At 38.6% G+C, this 17,313-nt stretch overlaps 1 protein-coding gene across 2 annotated transcripts; it reads left to right on the forward strand.

Moving 5' to 3' along the window:
- Positions 1–10,601: 10,601 nt before the first annotated feature.
- On the forward strand, positions 10,602–13,831 carry LOC141419532 (thymosin beta-15A). 2 transcript variants are annotated; one of them, XM_074062379.1, is made up of 4 exons: positions 10,602–10,746; positions 10,908–10,976; positions 12,194–12,306; positions 13,316–13,831. In XM_074062379.1, exons 3-4 carry the CDS (start codon positions 12,207–12,209, stop codon positions 13,351–13,353), a joined length of 138 nt encoding a protein of 45 aa, XP_073918480.1. In that variant the 5' UTR covers positions 10,602–10,746; positions 10,908–10,976; positions 12,194–12,206; the 3' UTR covers positions 13,354–13,831. The 2 variants fall into 2 exon arrangements, with proteins under 2 accessions (XP_073918480.1, XP_073918479.1); XM_074062378.1 differs by lacking the exon at positions 10,908–10,976.
- The last annotated feature ends 3,482 nt before the right edge of the window (positions 13,832–17,313 follow it).

A 17,313-nucleotide genomic window follows, 5' to 3' on the forward strand; every position in this document is an offset into this window, starting at 1 on the left:
GAGGTCTTCCAAGCACTGAATGAAAATAACTTCAACCATAGGATACTCTACCCAGCAAAACTATCATTCAAAATAGACGGAGCAATAACAGTCTTCCATGATAAGCAGAAACTAAAACAGTATATGACCACCAAGATACCACTACAAAAGATTCTCCAAGGAATTCTGCACACAGAAAATGAAAGGAAACAAAACTATGAAAAGGTAGGCAATACCAAACCACAAGAGAACAAAAGGCAAGAAAGTAGAGAATAACACTGATTCAGCTACGCACAATCAAACCCTTAATCAACAAAGACAACTACATGACAGGGATCACCATGTATTTATCAGTTCTAACACTGAATGTTAATGGACTAAATTCCCTCATCAAAAGACACTGATTGGCAAATTGGATTAAAAATGAAGATCCAACAATCTGCTGCCTACAGGAGACCCACCTCATCAACAGAAATAAGCTCTGGCTGAGAGTGAAAGGCTGGAAGAAGATTTACCAAGCCAATGGTCCCTGAAAACAGACAGGGGTAGCAATACTTATCTCGGACAAAGTAGACTTCAAACCTACTTTGATCAAACAAGATAAAGAAGGACACTCCATGCTAATAAAAGGGGAAATACACCAAAAGGAAATAACAATTATCAACCTATATGCACCGAATGTCAATGCACCCAATTTCATCAATCATACTCTGAATGCCCTAAAAACATATATAAACTCCAACATAGTGGTAGTGGGAGACTTTAATGCCCCCCTATCACCAATATATGGGTCATCCAAACAAAAAATCAATAAAGAAATACTAGAACTAAATCACACCATAGATCAAATGGACGTAGCTGATGTCTACAGAATATTTCACCAACTTCCACACAATATACATTCTTCTCAGCAGCCTATGGAACTTTCTCCAAAATTGATCATATCTTAGGGCACAAAGCAAGCCTCAGCAAATATAAGAAAATAGAAATAATCTCATGCATTCTGTCTGACCACAATGCATTAAAACTAGAAATCAACAACAAAAACAGCAGTAAAAAACACACAAAGAATTGGAAGCTGAACAACACATTACTCAATGATGAATGGGTCACTAATGAAATAAAAGAGGAAATTAAAAGGTTCTTGGAAGTTAATGATAATGAAAACATGACCTATTGGAACCTATGGGACACAGCAAAGGCAGTCCTAAGAGGAAAGTTTATAGCCATGAGTGCATATATCAAAAGGACAGAAAGATCTCAAATCAATGACCTAACACTACAGATGAAATGCCTAGAAAAACAAGAACAAACAAACCCCAAAACAAGGAGAAGGAAAGAAATAATTATGGTAAGGACTGAAATCAATGAAATAGAAACAACAACAAAAAAAAAACCATACGAAGAATCAATGAAACAAAAAGCTGGTTCTTTAAAAAAATAAATAAGATTGACAAACCCCTGGCAAACCTAACTAAAATGAGGGGAGAAAAAACCCAAATCCCGTAAAATCAGAAATTCAAAAGGAGACAACAACAAACACCATGGAAATCATCAGAGACTACTTTGAGAGCCTATACTCTAATAAATTTGAAAATCTCGAAGAAATGGACAGATTTCTAGAAACTTACAACCACCCAAAACTGAACCAAGAGGATATTAATCACCTGAATAGATCTATAACACAAAAAGAAATTGAAGCTGCCATCAACAGCCTCCCAAAAAAGAAAAGTCCAGGACCTGACAGATTCACTGCTGAATTCTATCAGACATTTAAAAAAGAACTAATACTGACCCTCCTTAAGCTGTTCCATGACATAGAACAGGAAGGAACACTGCCTAACTCATTTTATGAAGCCAATATTACTCTCATCCCAAAAGCAGACAAAGACACCTCCAAAAAGGAGAACTACAGGCCAATTTCCCTAATGAACATTGATGCAAAAATCCTCAATAAACCATGGCAAACCGAATATCAGAAAGATCATTCACCACGACAGAGTTGGCTTCAAACCAGGGATGCAGGGATGGTTCAACATATGCAAATCTATAAATGTAATACAGCACATCAATAGAAGCAAAGACAAAACCCACTTGATCATCTCAATAGATGCAGAAAAAAGCCTCCAAAAATATCCAACACCACTTCATGATAAAAGCTCTAAGAAAACTAGGAATAGAAGCAATGTACCTCAACATTGTAAAGGCTATATATGACAAACCTACAGACAACATCACACTTAATGGTGAAAAACTGAAACCATTCCCCCTAAAATCAGGAACGAGACAAGGATGCCCACTCTCACCACTCCTATTCAACATAGTACTGAAATTTCTAGCCAGAGCAATTAGGCAAGAAGAAGAAATAAAAGGAATACAAATAAGTAAAGAAACTGCCAAAATATCCTTATTTGCAGATGATATGATCCTATATCTTAAAGACCCAAAAAACTCTACCCAAAAACTCTTAGACACGATAAACAGCTACAGTTAGGTGGCAGGCTACAAAATCAACCTACAAAAATCATTAGCTTTTCTATACACCAACAATGAACAAACTGAGAAGGAACACTTGGAATCAATTCCATTCACAACAGCCTCGAAAAAAACTCAAATATCTAGGAGTAAATTTAACAAAGGATGTGAATGACCTCTACAAGGAGAATTACAAACACCTGAAGGAAGAGATCAAGGAAGACTACAGAAGATGGAAAGACCTCCCGTGCTCATGGATCAGTAGAATCAACATAGTAAAAATGGCTATACTACTGAAAGTAAACTACATGTTTAATGCAATTCCCATCAAAATCCCAATGACTTTCATCACAGAGATTGAAAAATCTACCCTAAAGTTCATTGGAAACACAAGAGACTGTGAATAGCCAAGACAATACTCAGCAAAAAGAGCAATGCTGGAGGTATCACAATACCTGACTTCAAATGATATTACAATGCAATAGCAATAAAAACAGCATGGTACTGGCACAAAAACAGACATGAAGACTAGTGGAACACAATAGAGGACCCAGATATGAACCCACCCAACTATACCCATCTCATTTTTGACAAAGGTGCCAAAAATATACAATGGAGAAAAGACAGCCTCTTCAACAAATGTTGCTGGGAAAAGTGGTTACCAATCTGCAAGAAACTGAAATTAGATCCATGTCTATCACCCTGTACTAGTATCAATTCAGAATGGATCAAGGACCTAAATATCAGACCGGAAACTCTGAAGTTACTACAGGAAGGAACAGGAAACACTCTGGAACAAATAGGTATAGGCAAAGACTTCCTCAATAGAATTCCAGCAGCCCAGCAACTAAGAGAAAGGATGAATAAATGGGACTTCATAAAATTAAAAAGCTTCTGCACAACAAAAGAAATGGTCTCTAAACTGAACAGACCACCCACAGAGTGGGAGAAAATATTTGCCAGCTATACATCAGACAAGGGACTGATAACCAGAATATACAGGGAACTTAAGAAACTAAACTCTCCTAAAATCAATGAACCAATTAAGAAATGGGCAACTGAGCTAAACAGAACTTTTTCAAAAGAAGAAATTCAAATGGCCAAAAAACACATGAAAAAATGTTCACCATCTCTGGCAATAAAGGAAATGCAACTCAAAACCACACTAAGATTCCACCTCACCCCTGTTAGAATAGCCATTATCCAAAACACCACCAACAACAAGTGCTGGTGAGGATGTGGGAAAAAAGGAACCCTAATCCACTGCTGGTGGGAATGCAAGCTGGTGCAACCACTCTGGAAAAAAATTTGGAGACTTCTTAAAAATCTAAGCATAGACCTACCATATGATCCAGCAATACCACTCTTGGGGATATACCCAAAAGACTGTGACACAGGTTACTCCAGAGGCACCTGCACACCCATGTTTATTGCAGCACTATTCACAATAGCCAGGTTATGGAAACAACCCAGATGCCCCACTTCTGATGAATGGATCAAGAAAATGTGGTACTTGTACACAATGGAATTTTACTCAGCCATGAAGAAGAATCAAAACTTATCATTTGCAGGTAAATGGATAGAACTGGAGAACATCATTCTGAGCGAGGTCAGCCAGGCTCAGAAGACCAAAAATCGTATGTTCTTCCTCATATGCGGACTTTAGATCTAGGGCAAATACAGCAATGTTGTTGGACTTGGATCACAAGAAAAGGGGAGAGCACATACGGGAGATATAGGAATAGGTAGAAAACCCAAAACATGAAAGCGTTTGATGTCCCCACTCCAGAGGAACTAATACAGAAACCTTAAAATGACAGGTTATCACTAGCAGGGGATCAGGAACCAATGTAAAGATCAGTTAGAGATGAATCAACATGGGTCGTAACACATGGGTACATGAGAGCAATAGTAGCAATCTTTTTGTATAGCTATCCTTAACTCAACTAGCAAAAAATCTTTGTCTTTTTTATTATGCTTATGTATTTTCTTCAAAAAAATCAGTCACTTCCATGATAAGCAGAAACTAAAACAATATGTGACCACAAAGCCACCATTACAAAAGATTCTGCAAGGGATCCTGCACACAGAAAGTGACACCCAACTTAACCATGAAAAGGCAGGTAGCACCAAACCACAGGATAAGAAAAAGCAAGACAGTAGAGAGTAACATCAAGTTGGGTACACACAATCAAACCTTCAAACAACTAAGACAACTAAATGGCAGGAATCACCACATACCTATCAGTACTAACGCTTAATGTTAATGGACTTAATTCACCCATCAAAAGACACCGTTTGACAAAATGGATTAAAAAAGAAGATCCAACAATTTGTTGCTTACAGGAGACTCATCTCACCGACAGAAATAAGCATATGCTTAGGATGAAAGGCTGGAAGAAGATTTACCAAGCCAATGGCCCCCGAAAACAAGCAGGAGTAGCAATACTTATCTCTGACAAAGTAGACTTCAAACCTACATTGATCAAACGAGATAAAGAAGGACATTCCATACTAATAAAAGGGGAAATAGACCAAAAGGAAATAATAATCATCAATCTGTATGCACCCAATGTCAACGCACCCAATTTCATCAAACATACCCTGAAAGACCTAAAAGCATATATAAACACCAACACAGTGGTTGTGGGAGACTTTAACACTCCATTATCATCAATAGATAGGTCATCCAAACAAAAACTCAATAAAGAAATCCAAGATCTAAAATATGCAATAGATCAAGTGGACCTAGTAGATGTCTACAGAACATTTCATCCAACCTCTACACAATATACATTCTTCTCAGCAGCCCATGGAACCTTCTCCAAAATAGATCATATCCTAGGGCACAAAGCAAGCCTCAGCAAATATAAGAAAATAGAAATAATACCGTGCATACTATCTGACCACAATGCAGTAAAAGTAGAACTCAACAACAAAAGTAAAGACAAAAAACATGCAAACAGCTGGAAACTTAATAACTCATTACTTAATGAAGAATGGATCATCGATGCAATAAAAAAGGAAATTAAAAAGTTCCTGGAAGTCAATGAAAATGAAAACACAACCTACCGGAACCTATAGGACACAGCTAAGGCAGTCTTGAGAGGAAAGTTTATAGCCATGAGTGCATATATTAAAAAGACTGAAAGATCCCAAATCAATGACCTAATGATACATCTCAAACTCCTAGAAAAACAAGAACAAGCAAATCCCAAAACAAATAGAAGGAGAGAAATAATAAAAATAAGAGCTGAAATCAACGAAATAGAAACCAAAAAAACCATACAAAGAATTAATGAAACAAAAAGTTGGTTCTTTGAAAAAATAAACAAGATCGATAGACCCCTGGCAAACCTGACTAAAATGAGGAGAGAAAAAACCCAAATTAGTAGAATTAGGAATGCAAAAGGGGAGATAACAACAAACACCATGGAAGTCCAGGAAATCATCAGAGACTACTTTGAGAACCTATATATAAATAAATTTGAAAATCTAAAAGAAATGGACAGATTTCTAGATACATATGATCATCCAAAACTGAACCAAGAGGAAATTAATCACCTGAATAGACCTATAACACAAAATGAAATTGAAGCAGCAATCAAGAGTGTCCCCAAAAAGAAAAGTCCAGGACCTGATGGATTCTCTGCTGAGTTCTATCAGACCTTTAAGGAAGAACTGATACCAACCCTCCTTAAACTGTTCCATGAAATAGAAAGGGAAGGAAAACTGCCAAACACATTTTATGAAGCCAGTATTACACTTATCCCAAAACCAGGCAAAGACACCTCCAAAAAGGAGAACTATAGGCCAATCTCCTTAATGAACATTGATGCAAAAATCCTCAACAAAATAATGGCAAACCGAATTCAGCAACACATCAAAAAGATTATTCACCACGACCAAGTAGGCTTCATCCCAGGGATGCAGGGGTGGTTCAACATACGAAAATCAATAAACGTAATAAACCACATTAACAGAAGCAAAGACAAAAACCACTTGATCATCTCAATAGATGCAGAAAAAGCCTTTGATAAGATCCAACATCATTTCATGATAAAAGCTCTAAGAAAACTAGGAATAGAAGGAAAGTTCCTCAACATTATAAAAGCTATATATGACAAACCTACAGCCAGCATTATACTTAATGGAGAAAAACTGAAACCATTCCCTCTAAAATCAGGAACCAGACAAGGATGCCCACTATCTCCACTCCTATTCAACATAGTACTGGAATTCCTAGCCAGAGCAATTAGACAAGAAGAAGGAATAAAAGGAATACAAATAGGTAAAGAAACTGTCAAAAGATCCCTATTTGCAGACGACATGATCCTATACCTTAAAGACCCAAAAAACTCTACTCAGAAGCTTCTAGACATCATCAATAGCTATAGCAAGGTAGCAGGATATAAAATCAACATAGAAAAATCATTAGCATTTCTATACACTAACAATGAGTAAACGGAAAAAGAATGTATGAAAACAATTCCATTTACAATAGCCTCAAACAAAATCAAATACCTAGGTATAAACCTAACAAAAGATGTGAAAGACCTCTACAAGGAAAACTATACACTTCTGAAGAAAGAGATTGAGGAAGAGTATAGAAAGTGGAGAGATCTCCCATGCTCATGGATTGGTAGAATCAACATAGTAAAAATGTCGATACTCCCAAAAGTAATCTACATGTTTAATGCAATTCCCATCAAAATTCCAATGACATTCATTAAAGAGATTGAAAAATCTACTGTTAAATTTATATGGAAACACAAGAGGCCACGAATAGCCAAGGCAATACTCAGTCAAAAGAACAATGCAGGAGGTATCACAATACCTGACTTCAACTATATTACAAAGCAATAACAATAAAAACAGCATGGTACTGGCACAAAAACAGACATGAAGACCAGTGGAACAGAATAGAGGACCCAGATATGAAGCCACAAAACTATAACCAACTTGTCTTTGACAAAGGAGCTAAAAATATACATTAGCTATATATGGAGAAATAGCAGCCTCTTCAACAAAAACTGCTGGGAAAACTGGTTAGCAGTCTGCAAAAAACTGAAACTAGATCCATGTATATCACCCTATACCAAGATTAACTCAAAATGGATCAAGGATCTTAATATCAGACCCCAAACTCTTAAGTTGATACAAGAAAGAGTAGGAAATACTCTGGAGTTAGTAGGTATAGGTAAGAACTTTCTCAATGAAACCTCAGCAGCACAGCAACTAAGAGATAGCATAGATAAATGGGACCTCATAAAACTAAAAAGCTTCTATTCATCAAAAGAAATGGTCTCTAAACTGAAGAGAACACCCACAGAGTGGGAGAAAATATTTGCCAACTATACATCAGACAAAGGACTGATAATCAGAATATACAGGGAAATTAAAAAACTAAATTCTCCCAAAACTAATGAACCAATGAAGAAATGGGCACGTGAACTAAACAGAACTTTCTCAAAAGAAGAAATTCAAATGGCCAGAAAACACATGAAAAAATGCTCACCATCTCTAGCAATAAAGGAAATGCAAATTAAAACCACGCTAAGATTCCACCTCACCCCTGTTAGAATAGCCATCATCAGCAACACCACCAACAACAGGTGTTGGCGAGGATGCGGGGAAAAAGGAACCCTCTTACACTGTTGGTGGGAATGTAGACTAGTACAACCACTCTGGAAAAAAATTTGGAGGCTACTTAAAAAGCTGGACATCGATCTACCATTTGATTCAGCAATACCACTCTTGGGGATATACCCAAAAGACTGTTATTCCAGAGGCACCTGCACATCCATGTTTATTGCGGCACTATTCACAATAGCCAAGTTATGAAAACAGCCAAGATGCTCCACCACTGACGAATGGATTAAGAAAATGTGGTATCTATACACAATGGAATTTTATGCAGCCATGAAGAAGAACGAAATGTTATCATTCGCTGGTAAATGGATGGAATTGGAGAACATCATTCTGAGTGAGGTTAGCCTGGCTCAAAAAAGCAAAAATCATATGTTCTCCCTCATATGTGGACATTAGATCAAGGGCAAACACAACAAGGGGATTGGACTATGATCACATGATAAAAGCGAGAGCACACAAGGGAGGGGTGAGGATAGGTAAGACACCTAAAAAAGTAGCTAGCATTTGTTGCCCTTAACGCAGAGAAACTAAAGCAGATACCTTAAAGCAACTGAGGCCAATAGGAAAAGGGGAACAGGTACTAGAGAAAAGGTTAGATCAAAAAGAATTAACCTAGAAGGTAACACCCACGCACAGGAAATCAAGGGGAGTCAATGCCCTGTATAGCTATCCTTATCTCAACCAGCAAAAACCCTTGTCCCTTCCTATTATTGCTTATACTCTCTCTACAACAAAATTAGAGATAAGGGCAAAATAGTTTCTGCTGGGTATTGGGGGGGGAGAGGGAGGGGGCGGAGTGGGTGGTAAGGGAGGGGGTGGGGGCAGGGGGGAGAAATGAACCAAGCCTTGTATGCACATATGAATAATAAAAGAAAAATGAAAAAAAAAATCAGTCACAAGGGCACAATGGGACCTGCCTGAAACTGAGGAAGGGAGGGGGGTTAGGGTGGGGGAGGGGCGCAGGGTGGAGAAATGACCCAAACAATGTATGCACATGTGAATAAATGAACAACAAAAAATGAGTATTGGGCATTTCTCAAGTGTGTCCAAACTTCCCTTTGTTCTTATTTCCTCCTCTTCCTGAAATTCTACTGCCTACATTTCTTTCCTAACCAAATGCTACCCATCCTCTCTGACCAAATTCAAATGTTTTTGATATGTAGGGTTCTCTGGCTCTCTCAGCTAGTATTAGGTTTCTTTCTTTTCTATTTCACCCCTGTACTTATTGATCTTGACATAGCACTAGACTTGGAAATAGTTTTGGGGATAATGAAGTTCAACTTCCTTATGTGATGGAGGACCTAAGGGAGAGCCCAGGTTTCTTTTAAAAAAAAAATGTGCCTTGCCTCTTGACATGTGCGTGCGTATTGTGGTGTAGGGATCAAATCCAGCGTCTTGTGCATGTTAGGCAAGCAATCTACCTCTGAACTCCATCCCAGCCCTTTTTATCTTCCACCTGACATGTCACTGGGACAGAGATAAGGTCTTATTTATCTTTGTGTGCTGTATGATATCTAATACAATATATTACACACAGTGGAAATATAAGTGTGTTTTAAGTGAGTTGAGAATCAGAGGGAAGGAAGAAGTAGAGGGTACTATTCATAATAGTTAATGTTGATTGAATACATACTGTGTTCCAATTATGATACCAAACCTTTATGATAATATCTGATTTATCACAAAAATCCTATGAGATAAGCTCCATTTTTAGTTTTGATTTGCACAAGATGTCCTAGCCACTAAGTTGTGAACCAGAATCTAAATTTTCTTGCCCCAGACCCTTTGGTCTTAACATTGTGTTACAATGTCAAGCAACAAGGTGGGAACTAAACGTCATGAGTTTGGAAGATGGTTGATCCATGAATTTGGTATTAAAGGATAACTTTTATTTCCTAGAAGACATAGCATCAGGATTTGGGAAGGTAGCTTGGGGCTAAATTGTTGGAGGCCTTGAATGCCATACACAGTATGAGAAATCATCTCTGCTCTCCAACTCTCTATCTGCACCAATCTATATGACTACCTGAGGCCCAACTCAAACACTACTTATTGTATGAGATCTTCAGAATTCTGTAAGTTACAATGAATTGCCTGTACTCACATAGTACTTTGTATCTCTTCCCTGGTCAGTAGTATATTTTGCAAAAAGTTTCTCTGAATATGTTGCTGTTTTTTGTTACATTTTTTTTGTTGATTTATAATTAGTATAACTGGGATAAACTTGGTTGAGAAGAAATTGACTTTTGATATGCATGCAACTTGATGATGTGAGGCATATATTAGGATGGATCTTATTAGGCAGGTTTCCAAATGTTTTATCTATGTACTACATGCATCCACAGAAATGGACAGAGCTTAGGCGTGCATTTGAATGAGGTCCTAAGCCCGAGGGAAACAAGGCAGGAGCCCAAAGCTTAAAGCTGAGGGGGCGGAGCCCTGGATCCGTCATCCAATCAGAGAGGACTGGGGCGGGGTCTGAGGGCGTGGCCTGCTACAGGACTTAGGAGGGCTGGGATCTGCGCGGGAACGCGGACCTACTCAGGGGTGAGCAACGCTCTGAGTCCAGTGGCAGCCTTGCACCAGGAGCGAGCAGCGCCCAGTCCAGTGGCAGCCTTGCACCAGCCTTCAAGTCTTCAGGTGAGAACGTGGGGCTCCGCCCTAGCCTGAGTACGGTGGGGACCAGAGGCCATGGGGCATGCGTTGTGTTTTGGGAGGAGGCAGAGGAGGCCGCGGTTGAGGCCGGCCTTGGGTGTCTCTACCGGGGGATGGGGGTGAATCCGCGTCTTTGTCCTCTCCAGGTGCAGCCTTCAGGTCTCCCGCGCTCAATGTCAAATCCTCCTGGGATTCCGTCCCTAGAAGACCCCAGGGTACGGACCAGAACCCTGAGCCCACCCGCGGTCGCTGCAGCTCAGAGACTGCGAGGACCAGGGGGAGTATTGGGGCCGCTCTGGGAGGGCCTTCAGGGTCTGACCCCTGGCTCACTCATCCCATAAGACTGGGCGCCTGACAGTGATAGTAGCTATTTTAACATGGCACGAACTGCTCCTGACAAATTAGCCTATGCACCCCGCCCTGCCATCATTTATTTGTTAATACAGGTTTCTCTGGCTTTGCGATTGTTGGGGCAAAAGAGAGTCTTGGGGTAACCTTGAGGCACGATGGGACCTGTGACTGCTTGGGGACCTCTCCGTTCTATTCTGGGCTTCAGACGTGTCTTACCCCATCAGGGTGGGGCCAGGCACGGCAGGAGTGCTCTGTCTTCTGGTTTGTGGGGTCTCCTATTGTCTCTTCTGGGCAAACCTGGAGTGTTCGGAGGGTGTCAAGCATTTCACCCTGAGCATAGCCACGCATCTCTCAGCTCATCTTCTTGCCTCTCCCTTTGCAGAGAAAACAGGGTGAAGTAAGACTCAGCTCAATTTGCCTTACCACACACTCTGCTGAAGTCCGGGTCTGATTCTAATTAGTGTTCTTTCTTACAGTGTTAACTAACCAGTGACACTAGAAGCTAGTAAGAGATGTGTAATTGGTTAGGACCCGATTAGAGCCTACTCTCTTTTATTGAAGCTCCTTGATCTACTGTTTTTGGACATTTAAAGTACAAAGAACTTAGTACAACATTGCATTCCATGCATTTTTGTGTGATGCTCATCTGTAAGGAAAAATGTCAAAAAAAGTATTTGGATAGAAAATGAAGATGCTCAAATAGCCCTCACTCCTGTTTAAAAAAATCACTAACTAGTCAAATCCGGTACGTTTTTGGTCTTTTATCCCTAGCTGTTCTTGCGATCCTGTCACCTCCATTTTACCTTTGCTGTGATCTTAAAAGTCAGACATATTAGCTCTGGGTTTCTAGAGCATCTTGGTTTCTACTGCATCTTAATTTATCATCACTCACAGCCTACCAGAAATGGACTAATGGTGTGGAATTCAAAGTACTCTAATAAAAACATGACTGTTGTACAATCTGTTTTCCTATTGAAAATAAGCAAGTAAAATATACATTGGTACTAAATGACAAAAATGTTTACTGATTCCCCTTATTTTGGTGATAGTTTTACTAGATAACTTAAAATTTTTTTTTCAGTCTTTTAATCAAGATGAGTGATAAGCCAGATTTGTCAGAAGTAGAGAAATTTGACAGATCAAAATTGAAGAAAACCAATACTGAGGAAAAAAATACTCTTCCTTCCAAGGAAAGTAAGTCATAGGGGATTTGATTTCTAATTGAGACTGTGGTGAAAGTTGATGGGCTCAGTAAATAATCCTGTCTTCTAGTAAATTTTGTCCAAGGTAAGCATTTATTAGAGTGCTATGTATTTATAGCAACAGTTAAAAATCAAATAGTTGACTTTGTTATTGGGGCTATATGAGTGATTCTCACATGATAGGCCCTAGAAGTATGGAGGAAAAAAAAGTAGTTTCTTGCTTAAAAATTACTAAAACTCACATTAAAATCAATCTTGGAATACTGGATGACTCACTAGAAAAACCTTAGTTTTGTCCACTTTTGGTTAAATGTTAGTTTCCTGCATCTCCAAATTTGAACATGAAATCGCATGCTGCAAAGAACCATGCAAATGGTGCAGTTTTGACCTTCTCTACCTGATAGCAATGTAAGATGGATGAACATCTTGAGTATATACAATGTCTTGTATATACTCAAGGGATTTGCTCCCCAGAGTTACAGCCTTCTGGAGAAACTCCAAGTATATTCACAAATGCTGTGGGACACTTTTTTCTCATGTCAGCATTATTTGAGCATTACAAAATTATCTGAAAGTATAATTTCCTTATCGTATAGTGATAGATAAATTTGAGGAAAATAGTTCCTTTTCTTTTCAGTCTCAAATAACCTATGGAAAAAGTGCAACAGTGCAAATTCACTTCAAATTAAAAAATCCAGAGTTGATGTAGATTCTAATGAATGTTTGGGCAGTCAGCACGCATGCACACATCATTTTTTGTGGATTTGTGGTAGGTGGCTTAGTATTTTAAATTTAAAGGACATATGATAGCTTTTAATTACTTAGCAGAGAATTCTTTTCTATTGTTGTGAGATGCAAACCCAGGACCTTGTGCATGTGAGGCAAGCACTCTACCACTGGGTGATATTACCCCACTCTGGTAGCAGAGAGCTATTGAAAGAAAGTGAAATTAATCTTACAAAAATTCTCTGTTAATGATTTTTGTTTGTTTTTCTCTGTAGCTATCCAGCAGGAGAAAGAGTGTTTTCAAACATCCTAAAATGAAGATCTCCTCCCAAGAGCCAACTTTAACCTTGCCTGAAAGATTTGGTTTAGGGTTGTTTTTGTAAACCTATGTGTTTGTAGATATTTGATGTACCTACTGATGCTTCTCAAATATATTCCATGGCTAAGTGGTGAACAGTAGCTAATGTTCCCTTAAATTCATTTTTAAACTTCCCATAGGTGTGAAAATTCCAGATGGCAGATGCTCTCAATAATCTTCCCATTGATGACCTTTGTGTGTGTCATTCTGCAAACTCTTATAGAGCAAGCCAGTGTTAGTCTACAGCTTTATGAAGTTGCATGATTTTGTGCATGGTTTCTTATTTAATTTTCATTTCTAATGTAGTACTAAAATAAGAAATATCAGTATGGAGGCATGGCTCATGTTGTAGAATGCCTGTCTGGCAAGCACGAGGCCCTGAGTTCAAACCTCAATACCACCTAATAAATAAAATAAATAAATAAAATCCTCACTTTCTGTGGTTCATTCTTGATGGTCTTCTAAGGAATGAAATCACACAAGGTTCCCTTTCCAGCTAAAAATGGTTGAAGGAAAACCTCTTTAGCAGAATATGCATGTGCAAAATGTTCTCTTTGTTCAGGTTCAGAGGATCCTAACTTGGAGATGCTAGGTGCTTTTCCCCTGCAGTTAGAGAACTGTGGGAGAGCAGGTAATATGAACTAACTCCCTTATCTCAGAATGAATAAATGGAAACACAGGATCTGAAGTCATCTGTTCAAGACCTTCTGGAAAGGTCTTTCAACCGAATAGGAGGTAACACTCAAGCTTGGAGTTGGATGGGGATAAGAATAGGAGACACTTCTAAAACACACCATATTAAGTAGCACATCAAGGTCTGGATGAAGTCAGGAAGTAGAGAGCCAGGGCCCATGATTTCCAGAGGTACTATGCCAGTCACGTCAGTGACATCCAGCTCAAACCAGGGCTGGTTATGCTAGGAAAGCAAAAACAATTTTGATTTAAAGAATTACTGGAGCAAATGGGCCTAGAGTCGCTGCACTGGGATAATTGACTTGGAGCTTGTCACTAAATCACACACTGGTGCTAGGTAGACTGGATGGTCCTCCTGCTTGGCATCACACCATGTTGTGTACTGAGCCCTAGAACCATCCAGTTGCCTCTATCAGAGAAAATTATAAAGATATTCAAGGCAGCAAAAGGTATTAGCTGAATGATGCTACACCATGAGAATTTTGAAAACACCTCACCGAAATGTCCTAAGGTGTACACATTTCAGCTCTGACTTCTGTTTTATACTTTGTTTTTATTATTGTTGTCCTAGGGGTACATTTTGACATTTACAAAATTTTCTCCCTTCTATCTTAGTCCCCTTCTTATGGTGATTTCAAAATTTTATATTCATTCTTGTATAAGAAGTACATCAACCATATTCACCTTCTTAACTTCCTTCTTTTACCTCCCTTTCTCATATGTGACTTCCCATTAGCATAACCTGTTTTTCATAACATTGCTTGTATTTGTATTAGGTCTATATTCCACATATGAGAGAAGCTGGCTAACTTCACTTAAGATGATGTTCTCCAGTTCCATCCATTTACCTGCAAAGGACAAAATTTCATTCTTCTTTATGGCTGAATAAAATTCCATTGTCTATAAATACCACATTTTCTTTTTCCATTCATCAGTAGTGGGTCATCTTGGTAGTTTCCATAGCTTGGTTATTGTGAATAATGCTGCAATAAACATGGATGTATAGGTGCCTTTATTGTAATCTGACTTCCTTTGAGTATATCCCTACGAGTGATATTGCAGGATCATATGGCAGTTCTATTTTTAGTTTTTGAGGAGACTCCATATTGTTTTTTTATAGTGGGTGTACTAATTTACATTCCCACCAACAGTGTATGAGGGTTTCTTTTCCCCTACATCCTCGCCAACATTTGTTGTTGTTTGTGTTCTTGATGACAGCCATTTTCACTGGATTAAAGTGGAATCTTAATGTGGTTTTGATCTGCATTTCTTTTATGGCCAGGGATGCTGAGTAGTTCTTCATGTGTGTTTTGGCCATTGGATTTCTTCCTTTGAAAAAGCTTTATTCAGTTCATTTGCCCATTTCTTTATTGGGCCATTGACTTTTGGGAGTTTAATTTTTGCAACTCTGACTTCTTGAGAGAGAGTGGCCTCACTACCCCAAGTCAATTATCCCAATGCAGTGAATCGAGGCCTATTTGGTCCATTAATTTTTCAAGTGACAATTTTTTGTTTCCCTTCCAGAACCTGCCCTGGTTTGAACTGGATCTCACTGACATGGCCAGCATAGTGCTCCTGGAAGTCAAGAGCCATGGCTGTATAACTCCTGACTCTTATCCAAATATGACCAAGGCAGTGTAAATGCTGATGTGAGTGAATAAGAGCTGTTGGAAGACACAAATGTCACCCTAATTCTCCATAAAATCTCATTAGGGAGAGAGAGAATCAAGTGAATGGAAAATATTTTTAAATTAAATGTATATCATTTATATGATAATGATAATACATTAGGAAACTTTTCTTAAGCCAGGTGTGGTGGTGTGTGCCTGTTTCCATTACTCAGGAGGCAGAGGCAGGTAGATGGAGTTTTAGGCCAGTCTGGGCTACATAGTGACACTTCATCTAAAAAAAAAAACAAAATCTTAAACGCATGAAGTCAAACTTAAATTTCAGAAATTGGACAAATCAAGGATTTAAGGATTAAGAGAACTGATGAAACAGATCACCCATGAGGCAACATTCCAAATAGCCTGGCTTCCAATGTTGTTTCCTGTCAAGCCTGAGCTACAAGACAAAACTCTGTCTCCCAAACCAAATAAAAACATAAATAAAAATTTAAAAATCCCAGTAAGTATCCTTTTCAAGTGTCCTCAAAACTGAAGTAACTATTCTAACACATTCTGATTTACCTTGATTCTATTTTCCCAGTTGTGTTACCCAGCTCTCTGTCACTGTGACCAAATATCTTACTATTTTGACTCATTCAGTGTTATTTGATTATCTTACTTTTATGGTTATATTTTTTTGCTCTGGAACATGCAAATTCTCATGACTTGCATCTGTGCAAAATGAGGGTGATAGGAGTGTCCAATAAGACCAGCTTAACTCTCACTGTCAACATATGAGGAACCTAAAGCCATGGAGTCATTGTGTGACAATGTGACCCAGGTAAACTAGTAAGAGTCATCTTGGGATATTTAGCCTTGAAGTTGAGGGGAAACCTGCAAGTCAATGGGTGTGATTCTTGGCCTGCTAGTTTATTTTATTGTTGGATGTGTTGCATGCTTCTTGTCATGGCAATAAGGACATGAATTCAGAGATTTGAGTGCAGTCCTCTCCTTGTGCCATCAAACAAGAAAACAGGTATATTTACTACTAGATTTGAAATAATCCCCCGTCCCAACCCTATTTTCTTCCTCATTATGATGTAGGCAGAAATTGTAGGATGTAGGCAGGAAGATTAACAGCCCTAGGTGGACCTGATAATCATCCATGCATTTCCTCATTCCTCTTTATTTAGGGAGGATTAATGTGCATAATGACTGTGCTTGAATTTTTTTTGGTGGAACTGCCATTTGAACTCAGGGCTTAGGGCTTACAAAGTAGATGCTCTACCACTTGAGCCACACCTTTAGGCTGTGTGCTTGAAATTTTAATATTAGTATTTGCATGTTGAATTATAACTTTCTAGGAATTCAGGTACTTTTTGCAAATGGAATCTTTCCAGAGAAGGAAACAGTCTTTTATGAGGACACACAGCTGTTGGGTTAGATCAGATACTAAGTCCTCATCTATCTCCTGAAATTTATTCCAGTGTCTTGTCTGTTGTACATGGTATTGGCCCTTAAGTTTTTGAGCATATCAGAGGTTAATGGAAACCATGCTTCTCTGTATTAACATATGTGAGGGGCAAAACTTAGATACAAGGAAACACATCATTGC

Source organism: Castor canadensis, chromosome X (assembly GCF_047511655.1).
Source record: "Castor canadensis chromosome X, mCasCan1.hap1v2, whole genome shotgun sequence".
Lineage (NCBI taxonomy): Eukaryota > Metazoa > Chordata > Mammalia > Rodentia > Castoridae > Castor > Castor canadensis.